Below are 21,195 nucleotides of genomic sequence, written 5' to 3'. Positions count from 1 at the left end.
CTGAAAATAGTCTCTAGTGGTTGTGAAGCCTCTGCTTCTGGGGGGCTGGCCAGATGGTGGGGGGGAGGCCTCCTACTGCCTTGGCCGCAGTGAAGAGCCTTCCGCATGGCTTCCGACCCAGGTGGCTCAGAAGGCAGCGGCCCTCACTCCCAACAGCTGGGGTTGAAAATCTTCTCAGAAGACGCAGGGAAGGGGCCGGAGTGATAGTACTGTGGGGAGGGCGTTTGCCTTGCACATGGCCGACCTGGGTTCGATCCCTGGCATCCCATATGGTTCCCTAAACACTGCCAGGAGCAATTCCTGAGTGCAGAGCCAGGAGTAACCCCTGAGCACTGCTGACTATGACCCGAAAAGCAAAAAAAAAAAAAAGAAAAGAAAAGAAGACACTTCTGTGTTCCTAGGGAGACCTCTGAAACCCTGGGAATCACTAGAAGGAACATTCAGAGATACACAATTTCCATGCGAGTATCAAACATTTAGATCAAACATTTCCATATCAGCCAAATTGTAGTATTACACATGAAAGCTGAAATGCTCACAGGCCAGAGAGATAGTACAAAGTGAGGCATTTGCCTTGCCCCCAGCTGACCCAGGTTGGATCCCTTGCACCCCATATGGGTCCCCTGAGCATCACCAGGAATGATCCCTGAGCACAGTGCCAGGAGTGCACTGTGCATCGCCAGGTGTAACCCCCCCCCAAAAAAAAGAGAAAAAAATGAAATGCTCAGGTTTAGGTGCTTAGTGGGATGGTGTGTGGAGAGTTTCGGCCCTCCTGGCCTCAGAAAACCTAGGACAGGCCTCAGAAGTAGGTTTAGCACTAGTCTAAACAAGAGGACTAAATATTATTTCTCTTTAACTTAATTCTTACTGAATAGCCTTTGAAAGGCATATTTTTTAAATTTGATTTTATTTTTACATCTTTCTTTTTTTTAGTTTTTGGGCCACACCCAACAGTGCTCAGGGCTTACTACTGGCTCTGGGCTCAGGGATTGCTCCTTTTAGTGCTCAGGAGACAATATGGGATGCTAGGGTTCAAACCAGGTCAGCCATATGCAAGGCAGGCTGTACTTTCACTCGAGCCCCATATCTCTTTTTTTTAGGATTACAGAGACAATATATCATAAAAATTAGGGCATTAGGGGACCAGAGCCATGGTACAACAAGTAAGGCATTTGCCTTGCACACGGCCGATCTGGGTTCAATCCCCAGCATCCCATATGGTCCCCTGAGCACTACCAGGAGTGATTCCTAAGTGCAGAGTAACCACTGAACACTGCAAAGTGTCACCCCCCCCCAAAAAAAATCAGACATTAGAGAAATACATATTGTGGAAAGTCTTTTTCCTCCCTCCATAATGTATGACTAGAATAAATTTCCTTTTTAACTAAAATTTGACCTTCAAAAGTTGTTATTAACAGTTTAGCAATAGTTATCCACAGATTCCTTTCTTTTTTCCCTGTGAGAACAGGATCTCAGAAACTGCACCAGGAAGCCCTCAGGCTAGTGATTCAGTGCAAAGGTCATACACTGATCGAATTACCCTTGGGGCTCCTGGCCCACAGGGCTGCATCCAGCAGTGCTGGTCCATCCTGCAATGCAGGACTGGACCTGGGCTTGGTCACCTGCACTGCTGTGCCTTTACTCTAAGAACGCTCTAGCCTCCCGTATTAACATATCAAAAAACCAAAATCAGACTTCATGTATTATTATTTTAAATTTGCTTTTTTATTCTTGTTTTTAACTATATAAATCTTTTTATATATGAAAATCTTTATATATATAATTATTTATATATAAAAGTTATACAGATATATCTTTTTATATATTCCTGTCTCACGTGTTGATTATAGTAACATAAAGGAATCTTTGATTTCTTAAAATTATCTTTAAAAGTTATTTCGAAGCAGTAAGTCCCTTGGTTTCTCCTGTTGTTGGTGTGGTAGAGTCCAGCCCCGGCCATTCACGTCCACTGGGTCCCCTGGCATAGAGTCCTTCAGATTCCCAAGCTCAGCTAGAAGCGGTTCTCCTAGGCCATCATCCTCTCTGATCTTTCCATGGTCCCCCTTTTTATTTTCTAATGTTTCGTTCCCACGATCACACTTAGAGCCATGAAGATCGGCTAAGAATAAAACTGGGACGCTCGTGACAAAGGTCACCACAGAAGTGCCACTTACAGCCTGCTCCTAAGGTTATCAGAACCCACATCCAACCTTTTCTGTGTGACAAGGAAATGGATTTCGAAGTGGACTTCTTTCTCCTTTTCACTTTCTCCCTCCGGGTGGTACCATTCATTCAGTACAAATGAGCTAGATACCCACTGCTGTGCGCATGTGACGTGGAAGTATTAGGGTGGAGAAATCAAAGCCTGTTCCCCTCCTAGCTCCATCTCTAGTTTGGAATGGGCACCGGGGCCTCCAGGGGAGGAAGCATGGCACACCGCGCAGTCTTGCAGGCCTCTCGCACTTCGCAGGCCCAAATGTGGGTAGTGTCTGTCACCGCTGTGGTGGTCTCATGTCTCCTCCCCCTGTCGGGCATCCTCAGTGCCTTCCTCCATCCCAGAGAAGAGATCTTCAGTCTGCGCCATTCGTAGGAGCCATGTTATATTGTGGCTCCGAGAAAATGAGTGAAAAGTTTGAAGATCAGTGAAGTGAAAAGCACTTTTTTTTTTTTTTTGGCTTTTTGGGTCATACCCAGTGATGCACAGGGCTTACTTCTGGCTCATGCAACTCAGGAATTATTGCCAGCAGTGCTCGGGGGACCATATGGGATGCTGGGAATTGAACCCAGGTCGGCTGCGTGCAAGGCAAATGCCCTGCCTGCTGGAAAAGCATGTTTTAAGCAACAAATCAGATAAAAACCCAATAAGCGATCACATTTGTCCCCAAGACTGAACCACACAGAAAAGGCCAAGATTCTGTGGGGGAAATGGCCAGATTGCCATTCGTTATCCACTATAGCACTGTCGTCCCGTTATTCATCGATTTGCTCAAGCGGGCACCAGTAATGTCCCCATTGTGAGACTTGTTGTTACTGTGTTTGGCATATCGAATCGAATTTGGCATATCGTAGCTTGCCAGGCTCTGCCATGAGGTGGAATGCTCTAGGGAGCTTACCAGGCTCTCCGAGAGGGTCAGAGGAATTGAACCCAGGTCAGCTGCATGCAAGGCAAACGCCCTACCCACTGTGTTTATTTTATATTGAAACTGTCATGATACCTTCTTTGTTTGTTTGTTTTTGTTTTTTTGCTTTTTGGGTCACACCCAGCAATGCTCAGGCGTTACTCCTGGCTTTGCACTCAGGAATTACTCCTGGCAGTGCTTGGGGGACCATATGGGATGCCGGGGATCGAACCCAGGTCGGCCGCGTGCAAGGCAAACGCCCTACCCGCTGTGCTATCATTCCAGCCCCTGTCATGATACCTTCTTTGAAGAAAAAGGAGTTACTTCCAAGTTGAGAGTACTGTCCCATGTGTTAGCCCCAAATCCTAGTCAGCCTTCTAGTATACTTAAGCAGCTTCTTGCCTGCCTTTTTAGTGCTGATGCCAGAGCTACAGACCCACTGATAAAACACTGGAGTTTGCTTTTCCTTCATTTGAGATGTATTTAACTTTCATTGATCTTCTTTGAAAATTTTCTTTGAACTTAGAAATGCCTAACTTGGATTATTTACAGAGCTCAGTCTCAGAAGGTCACATGGAATTCAGGATATGAAGAGTCAATTTTGTTGTTTTGTTGTTGTTGTTTCCTTTTTTGGTTTTGGGGGCCACACCTAGCAGTGCTCAGGGTCTGGTCCCAGCTCTGCTCAGGAAGTCATGTAGTGCCAGGGACCAAACTTGAGCCTATCTATAAAATAAGCCTTCAGTCTTTTTTTTTTCCTTTTTGGGTCACACGAAAAAGCTCAGGGGTTACTCCTGGCTCTGCACTCAGGAATTACCCCTGGCGGTGCTCAGGGGACCATATGGGATGCTGGGAATCGAACCTGGGTTGGCCGCGTGCAAGGCAAACGCCCTACCCGCCATGCTATGGCTCCAGCCCCCCAAACCTTCAATCTTTTGGATTCTCTCCGGCCCCTTATTTAGTCTTATTCTTGTTCAGAATCTGCTTTTTGTCTTTATAGTGCAAAAAAAAAGAACAGAATTTGAAAAGTCCAATTGCCTATGTGCAGAGCAGGAAATATAAATGTTGATAAAGCAGTCTGAGAGTCTGCAAGTAGACTTTTGTTTCCTACTTTGGGTGGGTACACAACTCAAGAGATACCATAGTGTATTTCTTCCTTTTATTCCTCTCTAAAGCAACCAGTCAAGCTTGATAAAGTTGACAGTTTGGCGTTGGTGTCAAGAAGATAGCAGAAAGTGAAGGGGACTGGGTAAACAGCAAGAGATAGACTTGGTCTCAAGAAGGTCGCTAGGTCTAACAATTTTTTTTAATTTTACTTTATTGAATCACTGTGAGATAAACCCTTACAAAGCTGTTCATGATTACATTTCAGTCATACAGTGTCCGAATACCCATCCCTACACCAGTGTGCATTTCCTCTCTCTCTCTCTCTCTCTCTCTCTCTCTCTCTCTCTCTCTCTCTCTCTCTCTCTCTCTCTCTCTCTCTCTCTCCCTCCCTCCCTCCCTCCCTCCCTCCCTCCCTCCATTTCCCCCTACTTTCTGGGCATTGTGGTTTGCAATACAGATACTGAAAGGTTATCAGGAATAACTACTTTTTGTTTGCTTGCTTTTTGCTTTTTTAGGTCACACTTAGTGATGCGCAGAGATTACTCCTGGCTCTGCACTCAGGAATTACCCCTGGCCGTGCTCAGGGGACCTTATGGGATGCTGGGAATCAAACCTGGGTCGGCTGCGTGCAAAGCAAATGCCCTACCCACTGTGCTGTCGCTCCAGCCCCCCAGGAATATCTACTTTTAACACTCGGTTCTTGTCCAACGTGATCATTTCCAGCTGTTATTGTCATACTGTTCACTTCTCTATCTTACCTACCCGCCGCTCCATTCCAACCATTGACCATCCTGCTAGCCCCTGTTTTCCCTGGCTGAGATCTCATAATTTTTATCAATATGGACATTGCCCTTTTTTGAAAAATAATACTGGTAACTGTTTAAACACCTGTAGGAAAATACACAATATGTGCAGGGCAGTTTTGTCTCTGGGTAATAGTTTGTTATCTCTGATTAAAACCTAACACTTAGGGACTGGAGCTATAGCACAGCGGGTAGGGCATTTGCCTTGCACTTGGGCAACCCGGGTTCGATTCCCAGCATCCCATATGGTCCCCTGAGCACGGCCAGCGGTTAGCTTATAGTTCATTTTGTTTTGTTCCCAAATCTAATGTTTTATAAAAATTTAAGTGAAATTCCCTTCACATAAAATTGACCAGGCCATTCTTTAGCCATTGGACAATGAATTGGTTTTCAGTATGTTCACAGTTTGTATAACTACCACCTCTATCTAGTTTCAAAACATTTCATTACCCCAGAATACAATCAGTACCCACTAGGTAGTTTTTCCCCTTTTGTTCATCTCTGCCTCTGTTAATCACCAATCTCCTTTTTTTTTTTTATCTCTATAGATTCTCCAGTCCTGGGTAATTTGTATAATATGTTATCTTTTATGTCTGGTTTCTGAAAGAATAATATTTTCTCAATTCATCCAGTGGACCAGAGAGATACCTCAAAGAATTGGGTGCATGCTTTGTATGCAGGAGGACTGGATTTGATCCCCAGCACTGGTCCCTCTGTACCATTGGGAGTAACCCTGAGGAGAGCCAGGAAGTAACTACCAAGCACTGTTACCTGAGGCCCTAAAACAAACCAAAAAAAGTCAGTATTCACCCACACAGTAACTTATCATGACTTCACTCCTTTTCAATGATTGAGGAATAATCCATTTAGTTGTTTCCTGCAGTTTCACACAATTTGTTTACTGCATCCATTGATGAACATTTGGCTTATTTTCACCTTTGGCTACACTATTCCTAGTGCTGCTGTGAATAGCAAATACGAGTATTCATTTGAGTACTTTTTGTTTGTTGGGCGGGGGTGGGGCATATACCCATATGCTCTTTCAGTGGAATTGCAGGATCATACTTGTAATTTTAACATTTTCCCCTCCCTGTGTGTTTGGGGATCAAACCCAAGCCTCATGAATGCACTTTGTCATGCACTTTATCATTGAGTCGCATCTCTGGCCCAAGGTTAACTGTTTAATGCCCTGCTAAGATGGTTTCCATAGCAGCTTATCTTACATTCTGTTTTTGGTGGTTTTTTTTTTGGGGGGGGGTGGTCACACCCAGCGATGCACAGGGGTTACTCCTGGCTCTGCAGTCAGGAATTACCCCTAGCCCCTAGCGGTGCTCAGGGGACCATATGGAACACTGGGAATCAAACCTGGGTCGGCCGAGTACAAGGCAAATGCCTTACCCGCTGTGCTATTGCTCCAGCCCCTGATCTTACATTCTTACCAGCAATGTTAGACCATTCCATGTGTCCCATGACCTTGCCAACACATCTCTTACTTTTTAAAGAATAGCGGGAGCCAGAGGTCAGAAAAGATAGTACAGCGGGTAGGGCACTTGTCTTGCATGTGGCTGATTCAGGTTCGATATCTAACACCCCGTACGATCTGCCACGCACTACCAGGCATGATCCCTAAGCTCAGAGCCAGGAGTAAGCCCTGAGCACAACCAGGTGTGACCCAAAAACAAAAAAGAATGATAGGAGCCATAGATTCAGTAGAACGGTTGAAGTACTGGCCTTGCACAGGACTGGCCCTGGTTCAATCCCCAGTACACATATGGTCCCTAGCCACTACCTGGAGTAAGCCCTGAGCCCAGGCCCTCCACCCCAAAAGGATAAAGGGCTGGAGCATAAGCCTGGCATGAACAGGGCCCCGGGCTCAATCCCCTGTGCTGTCTGGCCTCTAGTACCACTGGGTAGCCCTGATGGCCCCCAGCACCACTAGGGAACCCCTCCCATCCTGAAACCGTCACCATCCTAAAAGATATGAAGTCACACTGCATTGTGATTTTGATGTACCCATGATTCAGATTGTGGAGAGTATTTTCATGTGCTTGAAAGCCATTTGTACGTTATCTTTGAAGAAAGAGCTATTCCGATTCCTTGCCAATTTTTAAATTGAATTGTCTTTGTTGTTGAGTATAAGTTTATTATAATCTGGATACTAGACTCTTATCAGATATATGAGTTTGCAAAATATTTCCCCTCTGTAGGTTTTCACTTTCTTAATGTCGTTTGATGCACAGACGCTTTTAGTGTTTGGAGGGAAGAATTGGACCACAATCAGTGGTGCTTGTGGGCTGTTCCCAACTCAGTGCCTGGGGGTTCATAGGGCTCAAGAGGTGGAAACGGGGTCAGCTGCATACAACGCATGTGCCTTCACTTCTGTGCTAGCTCTGAGGCCCTTAATTTTAATGTAGTTTGGTTTGTCTGTTTTTTGTATTATACTTTCAAGACTAATTCCTGACAACGCATCCTCATAGTTAAGGTCAGGAAGATTTCCTCTTCATTTTTCTTCTGAGAGTTGCATGGCTTTAGCCCCTGCATTTAGAGCATTTTGACATCATTTTTATAGACAGTGTGAGACAGAGGTTCAGCTTCATTTCCAGCTCCCCAGCTCTGTTTGTTGAAGGGACTGTTTCTTCCCCCACCAAATGATCCGGCGCTCGTGTTGAGCATCTGTGTGATGCATCGCGACTCTCTTGCGGCTTTCAACATTCTGTTCTCTCTTCGGGTTCAATGGGGTAATTATCATGTGAATCTTAAGTTACCCTACTACGAGGTTGCTGAGCGGCTTTGATGTGGAGATTTATGTCTTTCATAAAATTCGGGAAATTTCAGCGATCATTTCTGCTGAGTCTCCTCTCGCTGGTCCTCTGGGAGTCCGTGATGCATACGCTGGCGTGCTTGCTCATGCCCCACAGCTCCCTTAGACACTCTCTTCATTTTTTTCTCATTGCACTTTGCCTAAACCCATCCCATCAACATTTCATTTCGGCTGTTGTGCTCTTCAGCTTCTGAGTTTCTATTTGGTTCTTTCTTCGAATTCTCCCTAATATAATGGTGTAGCTGGCAAGACATTGTTCTCCTGGTTTCTTAAGTTTTCGGTCCGTGGTTTCCTTCAGTTTTAAGGTTGAACTCGATGCCAGGAATTGAACAAAAGGTCAATTGCGAGACGTGCACACCCCATGCCCCAGCTCTCCTTTAGTTCTTGCTCTGTTTTTAAGACACTGCCATTTTTTGGTTTTGTTTTGGGGCCACACCTGGTGGTGCTCAGGGTGTGCTCCTGGCTCTGCACTCAGGGATCAGTCCTGGAAGTACTCAGGGGGCCAATTGCAGTGCCAGGGTTCAAACCCAGGTCAGCCTCCTGCAAGGCAAGTGCCCTACCACTATACTATCTCTCCAGCTCCAAGTCTTTCTTTTTAAAGATATTATCTAATAAATAAAGTTCTCTTTTATTTATTTATTGGGAGAGGGACACGGCCATACCTGGCAATGCTCAGGGGTTACTCCTGGCTGTATACTCCTGGCTGTGTACTCAGGAATTACACCTGGGGTGCTCATACGGGATGCTAGAGATCAAACCCCGTTCTGTGTGTGCAAGGCAAATGCCTTGGCCACTGAACTATCTCTCTGGCCCATCTTCTCTTTTGACGAGTCCAGTGTCTGGCCTTTAAAGCCATTTTCTGTCACTTTTTCCTATGAGTGAAATATGCTTTCTTGTATCTTTGATCAGTTTGTGAAAATTCGGTTCTCTACCTTCCTTGGGGTTTATTGTTGACTGTCAAGGACTACACTTGTCTATTGAGTGGGTATATTTTTTCCAAACTATTTTGAAGGGGGGCCTCCCAAGCACTGCTTAGAGAGCCTGAGCACCACTTCCCTGCTATACTTGGTGCTCCCAGAGATTTGCTACTGTCTGATCTCATGGTGTTGGGGACCACCAGGGCCGCACCCAACAGTGCTATGGGTGGTAGGGCTAATAGTCGGGATCAAACCTGAGTACTCTGGATGCAGAATATATGTTCCTGCCCTCTGAACTGTCTCCCTGCCTTCTTTCCTTATTTTCACAGGAACTGTATTTCTTTTTGTTTGTTTGTATTTTTGTTTGGGGGCCACACCCAGCACTGCTCAGGGCTTACTCCTGGCTCTGCACTCAGGGATCACTCTTGGCAGGGTTCGGGGGAACATTTGGGCTGCTAGGGATGGAACCCGGGTCAGCCGCAGGCAAGGAAAATGTCCTTCCCATTGTCCTATCGTTCTAACCCTGGGATTATATCTCTTTGGGTGGAGCAAGGAGGGGGTTCCAGTTAGCACTTCAGGGACCCTCAAAGTTTCTGGGCCAACTAGGCCAGCAGTTCAATACCAGGGCCCAAGAATGTGGTGCTTCCAGATAATCTGAGGCACCACATCAGTGCTCAGGGGCCTCCAAAACTTCCAGTAATGCTGAGATGTGGGGGTCATGCGGTGTCATGGTCTGAACCAGGGTGAACCATAAACAAGGCATGTGCCTTAAGCACTGCTGTCTCTCCAGTTCTCGACTGTATTTCTTGTCCTGTGTGACCACCAGTACATCTCTGATCAAGTGACCTGAGAGGACCTTAAACCACTGGAGCCTGAAAGAGAAAAATAAGAAGCAGTAATTTTTTTTAATTATTTCTAATTTTTTTTTTTTTTTAAAAAAAGGAAGACTTTCAGATTGGCTCTGAAGAGGGGCATTCTTTGAACACTAGACTAGGCTCCATATAATTCGGCCTTTTCCCAGACAGAGCCCAAAGACCAGCCATGGATGCAAGCTTGCACACACCCCATCCCTTCAGGAATGTGCCAGCATGTACCTGAGGACCCTGCCGGGCCCCCTTTTCACTCAAGAATTCCCCTCCTCAGATTCCTCCTTCCAGACCTTGAAATCTGTTTACTCCAGCCACTCTCCCCTGACCAGTACACACGCTTTCATTAGACACCACTTGGAAAGCCACTCCTGATTAAGGTTGAGGAGAGCAGAGGTTCCACCCCTGCACCGATGCCCAGGACCCACCAGAGAGGTCAGAAGGCACAGCCTGGTTGGGGAGCGAGGTCCCTCCTGCCCCTGGCCCCAGCACACTGCCAGCCCCCCACCTCAGCCCCCCACCTCAGCTTTGGTAGGGAATGAGGGTTTCTATGCAGAGGCGCTTCATCCTTTCTTACTGAAGTTTAACGACCTCATTTAGTAAGTGTTCCCCTAGTAGCTGTAAGGTTTTAAAATTGGATTCTGAGTTTTAAAATGTTGCTCTCTGGTTTTGCCAGCTTGGTGGTGGCTTTCTTCGACGGACTGATTCTCAGGGCCCCCCCGCACCTTCTCTGTCATTTCTGTGATGTCATCTTACCCACTTGAATGTGTGCATACATGTGTGTGTATTTGTGTTTCTGTGCATGCGCGTGTGTGTGTGTGTGTGTGTTTGTAACAGCTTAAGACAGCAGTCTTGGGTTCTTTTCCTCCCTTAGAGAGTCAGGTCGTAGCTCATGGCCCCTCACGAGTTTTGAGTCTGGCGCACTGGCCAAGGACGATGCCTCATCTCCAAGTACAGCTGGGCCTGTGCCACCCGCTTCTAGATTTGGGCACACGGTTGGCAGACAGACCTTCTCCTCACTGGTATTGAACACCGCAGAGCTGTTCATAGTGTGTCATCTCCCTAAATAAGAGAAAAAGCCCCCCAATTTTTAAAAATATTTTTGATGTCCTTTACCCCCCAAGATGATTGTTTTTTGTTCAAGGGGTTGTTCTTTTTACTTTTTGTGTCACACCCAGTGATGCTCAGGGGTTACTCCTGGCTCTGCACTCAGGAATTACTCCTGGTGGTGCACGAGGGGTATGGGATACCGGGAATCGAACCCAGCTCAGCCACCTGCAAGGCAAACACCCTACCCGCTTTGCTGTTACTTCAGTCCCTACACCAAGATGATTGTACTCTTCTTGCATGCAGGATACAATTTAAACCCTCAGAAATTCCTAGTCAGAAGGAATTGCTTTGTCCTTCCCCAGAGATAGGACCACTCTGTACCATCTACTGTGCCTCAGAAATGCAGGCGACTCCAGCAGACTTCTCCCTCCCTTACCCCTCTGTCTCTTGACCTTCCCTATGCAGAGAGCTTGGAAAAATACCTTTCTGGTCACATGGGACCTTCAGGATGTGGCTGTGTATGACTTGCACATTGTGGCCCTGTCGGTGTGTTTGGTGGTGGTTTTATGGAGAAGCTGCATCCTGTAGGATTTTTTTTTTTAGATGAGGGGTGGGGAATAGAACTCAAGTGGTCACGTTCATGCCCATTGTGTTCAGGGCCCTGATGTAGATCCACAGGACCATGTAGCCTCCTGAACACCACCAGGTGTAACACTACCACTGAAGTGTCAGTCTCTCCACACCAGGTAGAGAAGTACCTGGTAGGAAGGGCCCCAGCCCAGCCCCCAGCATGACTATTGAAATGTTTTATGTGGAAAGAGAAATATGAACAGTTCTTGGTCTGTCCTCTCCCCTAACTCAGAGCAGCTCTGTACAATATACCTGCCCTTTGCAAGGCTGTGCTAGGCTTAGGGGGTGCAGAGTATCTGAAACTGGGCCCAGTGTCTGAGCCCTTTCTCTCCAGTACCTTGTAGCAGAAAGGAGAGACTGGGACAGAAGACGGATTGCACAGCAATAGGGCGTTCGCCTTGCACACGGCTGACCCCTGTTTGATTCCTCTGCCCCTCTCGGAGAGCCCAGCAAGCTACCAAGAGTATCTCGCCCGTACGGCAGAGCCTGGCAAGCTACCCGTAGTATATTCAATATGCCAAAAACAGTAACAATAAGTCTCACAAGGAAACGTTACTGGTGCCCGCTCAAGCAAATAGGTGAGGAACGGGATGACTGTGACTGTGACTGTGAAGAACAATGGTTGCTCTAGAATTAGTAGGCTTATACTTTCCTAAAGTGATACCATGAATGTAGAAGAATAATGTGGGGAGGGGCCAGGAAAGAAAGTTGAAGATCTGAGAACGGAGAGATAGTACAGCAGGTAGTACCCGGGTCAGCTGTGTGCAAGGCGAACGCCCTATTGCTGTGCAATCCGTCTTCTGTCCCAGTCTCTCCTTTCTGCAAGGCACACAGCTGACGCGGGTTCTGGTTTGATCCTCAGCATCCCAGATGGTCCCCTGAACACCAACATGAGTGATCCCTAAGTGCAGACCAGGAGCAAGTGTGATTCCTTTTTCAGACTAACCTAGTAAAATATTTCACAGCAAAATGATTTTTTAAGAACTCTTGATGTCCTGCTAATAGAACGGAAATGTTTTGTTTCTACTCATCATTAATGTATCTAACTTAATGAGTGACTTGTTTCATATAGAAAGACCCTTAGTCTCCATATTTTATTTGTTTGTTTGGCTTGGGGGGGGCATACCCAGCAATGCCCAGTGCTTTGGAGACCTTACCCCGCCAGGGATCAAACCTGGGCCTACAGCATGCAAGCCTTCTCTCCAGCACCCCATTCGTTTAATTTGGAAAAAGTAAATCATGTTTGTGTTTACAGTTTTCTACACACTGTTCTAATATTGTTTCAGTATTTATAGAAGTCCTCATAAACTGAATTTATATCAGGTCATGAAAAGAATAGTAATATAAGTCATGCCTTTCAATTTGCTAGTTGCCATTAGTGTTTGCCTATGGTAATATCACCCATGGTTTTGGGTTTGGGAATGTTTTTTTCCCCTTATTTTAAATGGATATGTCTGGACAATTAGATTGGGGATAAGATAATATGACCTGAGCCTCTTGCAAGATTACCTTTCCTTCGCCGCTGCATTGTTCCTCCAGTGGATGTTCTAGTAGGCAATATTTACGTACCCTCAGGAGGGCTCTTCTGCAACTTCTCCGACATTCTAATTGGAATTGTGCAGAAATAGAAGTGTGCGTACAGGGTCAGAGTAACAGTACAGTGGGTAGGACTCAATCCCTGACACCACATAGGGTCTTTCATGCCCTGATATGAATGTTTCTTGAGCGCAGAACCAGGAATAAGCACCTCCAGATGTTTATTGAGCACCTCCGGGTAGCAAAAACAAAAATGTGTGTGTGTGCATAAGGTGTTTTGAACACTATTGAGATCAGAAGCATTCGAGCTTGACCTGTACATAAGTAGTAAAGTTGGCTTGCTTCTAGGAAATTGCCCTTTTGCAAACCTTAGATACACTGAAATCAGAGAGAGCTGCCTCTACCTTATTTTTGTACATAGGAATTAAACCACGGACATTTCTCTTTTTTTTTTTTAATAATCGAGACTGTTATGTTTATAGATTCATATCTATTCTAGTTATGCAACTTAGTCATTTCAACTAGGGTTTTTCATTTTACTTTGTCCTCCGCCACAATGAGATCCGTAATATTAGCTTCTTTATTAATGTCTCTAATTTGAGTGTGTGCTTTTTTTCCCCCTTCTCTTTCTTGTTAGCTACAGTTAAACTACTGTTTGTTTTCATCCCTACCGTGAAAAATTAATTCTGGATTTTCTTTAATTTTCCGCTCCTAGACAATTAAATCCCACACAGAAACAGATGAGAAGCAAACAGAGAGCCGCACCATCACTCCGCCTGCTGCGCCCAAACCAAAACGGGAGGAGAACCCTCAGGTAAGCGGGGCAGTGCCCCCCAGTCTCCAGGTTTGCCTTTTCTCATGCTCTCTCGATATTCAGTATCATCGCCAAGTCGGGTGGATCTGGGGCATAATAAGAGCCTGGCCTGGAGCACCTCTGAGCTGTCACACAGCCATCCCGTATTCTTGGTACAAATTTGATGTGTAAAGTGAACGGTCACTTTCCCACGTGTCCCATTGACTTCCTATGGGTCCTGATGTTTTTTCTTGGTCTCCGCCAATACTCTTAAGATGGGGAGTTCACTCAGCTCATGTCTAGTTGGGATTATTGATTACAGTCATTGCGATGCATTTTTGTTATTACCATCTTATTGCATTAGATCTCTAGATCCCAAATGAATCATGAGCTCAAAAAGTAATTAATTCATTGAAGAATAAAAAGTAGGGATGAAAGCAGTAACAGCTGTACTCCAAGTTCAGTAGAATTATAAACACAGAGACCGAACAAGACTGGTGCGAATAGAGACTGCATTTTTATGTCCTTAGACTTGAGAATTTTTCAGTTTGATGCTTTTGCACAAGCAGCTATAAAAGAAAAATGTGGACAGGTAATATGATTATGAATATCTGATAGTCGGATTTTATTAGACCAGTAATCCGTTTCCATCTATCCTCAGTGCATTCTTTGTAATGAAACCATGTCAAATAGTGGCATGAAGCCATCAAAGCTTCATGCAATATTTTTTTTAATGCATTGATTTGTTAAGCCAGTTCAGTTTTCTCTTAAACAAGTACAAATTACAGTTCTTTCTGATATGAAATGAATTAATGTTTAATTTATCTTTAAGGAAGGGATCAAAACTTAACCCGAAAGAATTACTAGTCTTGCAGATAGCCAAGAAACTTGTCAGACGAAGCCCATGTCTTGTGCTCGGAGGAGGGAAAACAGAGAAAGCTAGCAAAACGTCCTCCACCAGAGCTGCCAGGGGCCACTTTCTGTCCATGTGGGCAAGCTGGCATCTCCATGTGTAGTCATGGATACTGCACCTTCTAGCTGGACAGAACCTCTGCTCTAAAGAGAAGCAGCTAGTTCTTTATAATACACATGATACTTAGAGGAGACGAAAGTCTCTGACAACTTATGCTTGGTTGATAACAGTATCTGATGATGCTTTTATTGTTGTTTGTTTTGACTTAATAATTCTTGTGTGAACTTGATCGAGACTGGTAAGGTCGAGTTGGATGTAAGTAGCCAAAAGAGTGCTGTTGCTTCATTCAAGGAGGGTGCCTCTGAATGTCTCCCCTGCTTTCCTAAGAGAGTTCAGTTCACAGACAGCCAGCGTGAGAAAATGTGGAAGGAATAGATGCAGAGAGATGGCTCAGCAGGCTGAGAGCATGCTTGGCTTGCAGGAGGCCTGGGTTTGACCTCTGCCCTGAGCACCACCAGGATGAACCCTGAGCACAGAGCCAGGAGTAGCCCCTGAACATCGCTGGGTGTGTCCCAGAAACAAACAAAAGAAAATAATAATAATAATATTAATAGGTTTGGAAGAAATCATGGAAATCAGGAATGCGGTTAGCTAGTACCCACAAAACACCTCCCATTTCAGCATGCAGTGTGAAAAATAGGCAGGCAGGTTGCTTTTCCTCACCACTGTGCTCTAGCTGTCAGAAAGATGTTTTGAAATAAGAAAAAATACAAAAATATTTCTTCAGGACTAAGGATACCCAGTAAAATACATTTCTGTGTTCCCAAGTGGCTTACTCAAAGACTATCTTCCTAAAACACTTGGAATCTCAAATATCCTGAGCCTGCCTCTTCAGGCCGAAATATCACACTTAATGTTGAGATCAGATGTCAGCAATTTTAAAGCTCTGGCATCAGTAATTCCACAGGCCTATTGTCTCCTGACAGTTGGTGGTGGTCTTTCTTCATTGAGGCAGGAAATTGATGCCACGTTATGTGGTACATTGAGCTCCTCCGAGCACTGGCACAGCAGCAGATGAAGTTGTGCTTCCCAGACCAGGTGATACAGCCCGAGAGCAAAGTAGAAATCAACTTGTTGATGCCTCCAACTTGCAGCCTCTCACGGTGCAGCCTAGGGATGCAGTATTGCCGTGCAAGCTCTTGGTGGAGCCTTAAAAGTGGTCTTACCAGCAGAGTCCATCTACGGGTCCATATTTAACTGAAATTTTATAGCATCAAGCGGAGCCCCTAGCTGTTACTTCGAGAACTCACTTAGCTATGGACTAGCATTGTCCATTCAGGGGGGATAAAATGTGAGAATCCCTGAGCTGTATGGACGAGGGAAGCTATGGCAAGAGAAGGGAAGTACTTAGAATTTGGAACTTGCTACATAGGGTCTCTTAGTAGCCTTCTGATGTGTTTCAAATATGCTCTAAGAGAACTTTTTTTTTTGGGGGGGGGGGGGAGTTGGTGAGTGGGGACAGGACTCAAGCTGCTGATTTCTGTCATTGAGGAAATCTGTGACCAAATCTGTCATAGATTTAGCATAGATGTGTCGCTTGGCCCCTGTCAGACTGGGACGCCTCCCCACAGTTGCTGGATGGTTCGCCCAAGCCCTGCAACGTTCCGCCATCTACAGCCCCTTCACGTCGGCTTTCCCCCAGGCACCTGACGCGAACGTGCGGTTAGCTTTGGGAGAACGCTCACTGAAATGCATTCTTTTGTTTCTCTGGCACAGAAACTTGCCTTCATGGTGTCTCTAGGGTTGGTAACACATGACCATCTGGAAGGTAAGAGAAGATTTTTCACGGGACTCCCTTGCTTCTCCTCCCGCGATTTGCTCTTGAGAATAGTGTTTCATTGTCAGGCTGGAATAGAAGTTGGAGCACGCACAGAGTGTCAGCCAGCCAGTGTGAACTTTATTTCCTGTAGGAGAATCGCTGCCTTCCCGCTGGTGTAGCGCTCAGCCCCTCCCCTTCCGCTCGTTATTATCCACACTGCTCTCCTGGGAAAACCACCCAGTTATGGGGCTGAAGGTGACTTCTGTTCACTCAGGAAGAATTCTGTTGGGGAGGCGGGGAGGGGCCGGGGGCTGCACACAGTAGCAGGTGACCCTCTGATAAGGCTTCAGATTTGTGACTTGTTCTAAGTGATCAGAGTCTTAACAGCAGCTACAAAGCTAGACCAGTCCTGGTTATTTTCATTCGAGAATGAACAGTGCTCCTTAACCGAGGTGTGTGGGTAAAGTTTATCCACACCTGAATTACAGCCATTGAGAACCAAATCCAGGGGCTGGAGTGATAGCACAGCGGGTGGGGCATTTGCCTTGCACGAAGCCCCCAAGCATGGCCAGGAGTGATTCCTGAGTGCAGAGCCAGGATACATACCTGAGCATCACTGGTGTGATCCAGAAAAAAAAGAGAGAGAGAGAGAGAACACCAAATCCAGGCCACCGGTTCCCAAGCATCTCCCGTCCTGCCCTCTGAGCCCCGCTGCGGGCCCTGTGCTTTCTGAGCGGTCCCGGGAGAGAACTGCCAGTAGTTTCCGGCAGGGTGCTCGCTGGCTCTGCTGAGCCCAGCGAGACAGAGGCCCTCCCCTCTCTGATCTGCCATGGGAAACCCCTAGAGAAACTAGTGCAGTTACATGTTTCAGGGTCTCTCTGCCCGCCTCCTAATCCACATCTTTGCCTTCCCAAGAAATCCAAAGCAAGAGGCAAGAGCGAAAAAGAAGAACAACAGCAAATCCTGTATACAGTGGAGCAGTCTTTGAGCCAGAGGTATTCCTGGCCAGCTCTTGGCCCTCCCCTCACTCTTTTCAGTGACCCATTCTGCATCTCTCCGCAGAAAGCAGGCTTAAGAGTAGCCCCTTGACTGTGCTTGGTCAGCCACATGGAGCATTTTCCTCTGACTGGCCACATTGTTTCATTGTTAGTATTTGCCGCATGCTCCTTAATTTTCCCCAAGTTTCAGTGGATACAGACATACCTTAAAATTCTCACTGGGGGGGCTGGAGCAATAGCACAGTGCGTAAGAGCGTTTGCCTTGCATGCGACTGACCCGGGTTCAATTCTCAGCATCCCATAGGGTCCCCTGAGCACCGCCAGGGGTGATTCCTGAGTGCATGAGCCAGGAATGTGCATCGCCGGGTGTGACCCAAAAAGAAAAAAAAAAATCACTCAGGGCCAGAGAGATAGTCTTGCCTTCAGGTGCTTGCCCTGCATGCTCTCTGCCCCAGTCCAGTAAGCACAGTCGTGTGACCCAGCCCTGCCAGGAGTTATCCCAGGCCCAGAGCTGAGCACCACTGGCTTCAGCCTACCCCAGCACCCTAAGTTTATTGGAACTCATCGTGGCTTCAGCATACAAATGCCAGGCTACTCTCTCATTGCTGGGGACCAGTAACAAAAGCCATTGTCAAGAAGGCTTGGGAGGGGCTGGAGCCATAGTACAGCCAGTAGGGCGTTCGCCTTGCATGCGGCTGACCCAGGTTCCGTTCCCAGCATCCCAGAGGGTCCCCTGAGCACTGCCAGGGGTAATTCCTGAGTGCAGAGCCCGGAGTGACCCCTGAGCATCACCAGGTGTGACCCAAAAAGGAAAAAGATGGCTTGAGAGACTAGCACTAACGAGTCGGCATGGCGTTAGGCCTGGCGAGCGCGGGTCGACAGTAAGCGTGTCTGCAGTCGGTCACCTCTCCCTCTTCCCCCCTCCAAGCGCAAGAAGAGTGCGGTCACATACCTAAACAGCACCATGCACCCCGGGACCCGGAAGAGAGGTGAGTGCCTCCTCGGAGCCCTCCCTTGCTCTTGCTCTGCTTTCTGTGTTGTGTTTCTCACCCACCTCCTGCCATTGTCCTAGATCCTGACTCCCTGTGTCCCTTGAAAGTAGACGGTCTGGGGCTGGAGCAATAGCACAGCGGGTAGGGCGTTCTCCTTGCACACGGCCAACCCGAGTTCGATTCCCAGCATCTATAGGGTCCCTCGAGCACTGCCAGGAGTAATTCCTGAGTGCAAAGCCAGGAGTAACCCCTGTGCATCGCTGGGTGTGACCCAAAAAGCAAAAAAAAAAAAAAAAAAGTAGATGGTCTGTGGCTCTCTGAGGAGAGAGGGTGAAATTCCTTAGTCGAGTTCACGGCAATGACTCAGAAGCTGCCTTGGCGAGCGCTCTGACAGAGCTGACTCAGGGGATTGACTTGGTGCAGCGTCTCTGTCCCAGGCCCAGCCACCTGTCCTTGAAGAGCGCTGTGACCCGAAAGAACACTGGGTCAATGGCAGTGTTGAGCGGGTCGGAGCGCCGCCAAGCCCCGGCGAAGCCTCCGTGCTGCAGCAAGCCCAGAGCGTGTGTGGGGAGTTTCTGGGAGCTGGTGACTTTTCAGGCAGGAGAGGGAGCAGGCCCCCCACAGAGCTGAGCACCCCTCACCCCCATGAAAAGTGAGCACCTCCGACTCAGTGAGAAAAGGTCACTGTCCAGACAGGCTCCCCCGGGGCGAGCGTTGCTCCTGAGGCCCCTTCAGACGGCAGCCCTCGGGCGCTGCAGCCGGGCGCACGCTCGGCGGGCCAGTGGGGGGGGAGGGCGGGGAGCCACTGCGGCTGCTCTTCCCGTGCAGGGCTAAATAGGTCTTAATAGCTCCGAGTTTGAGCTCATAAACAAGGTTCCGAAATGGTTCTTTGATGTCAGTAATACATCCCAAGGTCCCCTTCTGCACATGATAATGTGTCCCTGAATTATAGTTCCAGGCTAGAAAGGTTGCGGAGCGAGTGGCGCGGCATACTAATTTTTGCGTGTGTACACACAATGTCAGAGCTCTCGGAGGCTTCCGAGGTCATCCCGACCTCCTCTCTGCCTCGGGCGAGGCTGCAGATGCCGCCCTCCCCGCCCCCACACCTCCCCGCCGCAGAAGAGATAGCGCCCCTCCGCAAAATGACCCAGTCCAGCCTCTCTCCAGCCCTGTCCTGCCCGAAGTCAAAACACCCTCATCGGGGAACCCCGAAGTCATTGCTCCCGAGTTCTTCTTGGGCCAGTCATCAGGGTCACAAGCCATTTTTCGTGATTTTTGTCTTGTTTGAGGAAATGTTGAGAGACCTCTGACACCCGTTCTCAGAAAGGAGCCCCACACCCCACCCCCCCAGCCAGAAGCAAGCGTTAGTTAATTGGCCGGCTGGTGGGCCCTGTCTGCTAGGAGGATGAGGTTAAATGAGCCAGAAAGACCTTGGCATCTCTTGCCAAGGTCAGAGGATGAAAGCCTTGCATTCACAATGCCTAACATGCCACTTCTGTGGGTAAGCAAGGAGCATTCATCTCCCCGCCACTTCCAGCACGAAATTCCCTGGAAGAGACAAACCAGTACGATCTGTCTTTCTGCTGCAGATGTTGCCAGTTTCACACAGCTACTGCTTGTGGCATGTGTGACCGAATCATGACCCTGGTGCATAATCCTGATATAAATTATAACCATTGGCAAAGCCACAAGCCTGCATGCCACCCCTCACCCCCCCACCCCCTTGCCCCTCCCCCCCAGTGCTTGGAGACGTCTCTGGCTTTTCCCCCTCCGCTACGGTGGACATTCACTTTTGATTACTCACAGTTTAGAAGCTGTGATCCCGGGGCTGGAGCAATAGTACAGCAGGTAGGGCGTTTGCCTTGTACTTGGCCAACCCGGGTTCAATTCCCAGCATCCCATAGGGTCCTCTGAGCACTGCCAGGATTCCTGAGTGTAGAGCCAGGAGTCAACCCTGAGCATCGTCGGGTGTGACCCAAAAACCAAAAAAAAAGCTGTGATCCCAGCTCTTAGAAGACCAGACTCCTGAATTAGGCGTAGCATCCTGCAAGAGTGGTTAACCTGGACTGCCCACACCCGTTAGTGCTTATTGCTAGGTCCTCTGTCACCATGAGATTATATTCAAAATGCATTTACTTAAACCTCTTATTTAAGTATTGGTACTAATGGCACAGCCTGTTCTCTGTCAACTGGGGAAGTGTTTGAGTCCACACAAGCCGAAACCCCTATCATAAGCTCCGAACATCTTTTTTAACTCGACCAGTGAAGGGTGAGAATAATTAATTCGATTTTTTGGTTCCTCCCTCTGCCTGTCACCATCAGCAAAATGATCAAACTACAGAGAGGAGAAAAAGAGGGAAAGCAAAAATTCTAATTATTGGCGTTGGTGGGAACCGAGGTTCATTACTAATACCCTGAGAGTGAGGACTGCGGAGAGCAAGGATCAGGAAAGGGAAGGCAGTTCTTAGCCCTGGCCTCGACTCCCCCTGAGCGCTGGCATCTTGGTTCTCATGTTAGAACTTTCAGGCTGTAGCGGTCCAGGAAGGTCACCTGCATCTGTCCCCGGGAGGCCCTTCAGCGTCCCCCAGCCCCTCCTGTCATCCTCCACGGCTCTCTTCCTCTCCGTACTTCCGAGACTCGCGCAGTTGTTTCTGTTGACGTTGAAATCTTTGCTTCTCTTCCTCTCTCTGGGACTGTTGTATTAACCTTCTGTCTGCTACCTCACTTCCTTTTCCATGCTAGCCAATGAGGAACACTGGCCAAAGGTATGTAAGACCATTTTTCCCCCTTTCTTTCCCTCCCCCCCTTCTCCCCTTTTGTTCCCTTCTCTTGGT

General features: G+C 47.4%; 1 protein-coding gene across 10 annotated transcripts in view; it reads left to right on the top strand.

Annotated features, from left to right (window-relative positions):
- The window catches only part of PHF21A (PHD finger protein 21A), a 226,585-nt gene that overhangs the window by 188,491 nt on the left and 16,899 nt on the right, over positions 1-21,195 (top strand). For 7 of the 10 annotated variants that reach the window (XM_055141074.1, XM_055141073.1, XM_055141079.1 and 4 more), the window contains 4 exons: positions 13,562-13,660; positions 16,329-16,380; positions 17,287-17,366; positions 18,298-18,358. In XM_055141074.1, the coding sequence (XP_054997049.1) occupies positions 13,562-13,660; positions 16,329-16,380; positions 17,287-17,366; positions 18,298-18,358 (292 nt within the window). Of the gene's footprint in view, positions 1-13,561; positions 13,661-16,328; positions 16,381-17,286; positions 17,367-18,297; positions 18,359-21,103; positions 21,127-21,195 lie in introns of all 10 variants that reach the window. The other 3 variants (XM_055141076.1, XM_055141077.1, XM_004619054.2) reach the window with 1 other exon arrangement.

The sequence above is a fragment of the Sorex araneus genome, chromosome 6, assembly GCF_027595985.1.
Source record: "Sorex araneus isolate mSorAra2 chromosome 6, mSorAra2.pri, whole genome shotgun sequence".
Classification (NCBI taxonomy): domain Eukaryota; kingdom Metazoa; phylum Chordata; class Mammalia; order Eulipotyphla; family Soricidae; genus Sorex; species Sorex araneus.
Note: the sequence above shows the minus strand (reverse complement) of the source record. Positions and strands in the feature narration are given on the sequence as shown.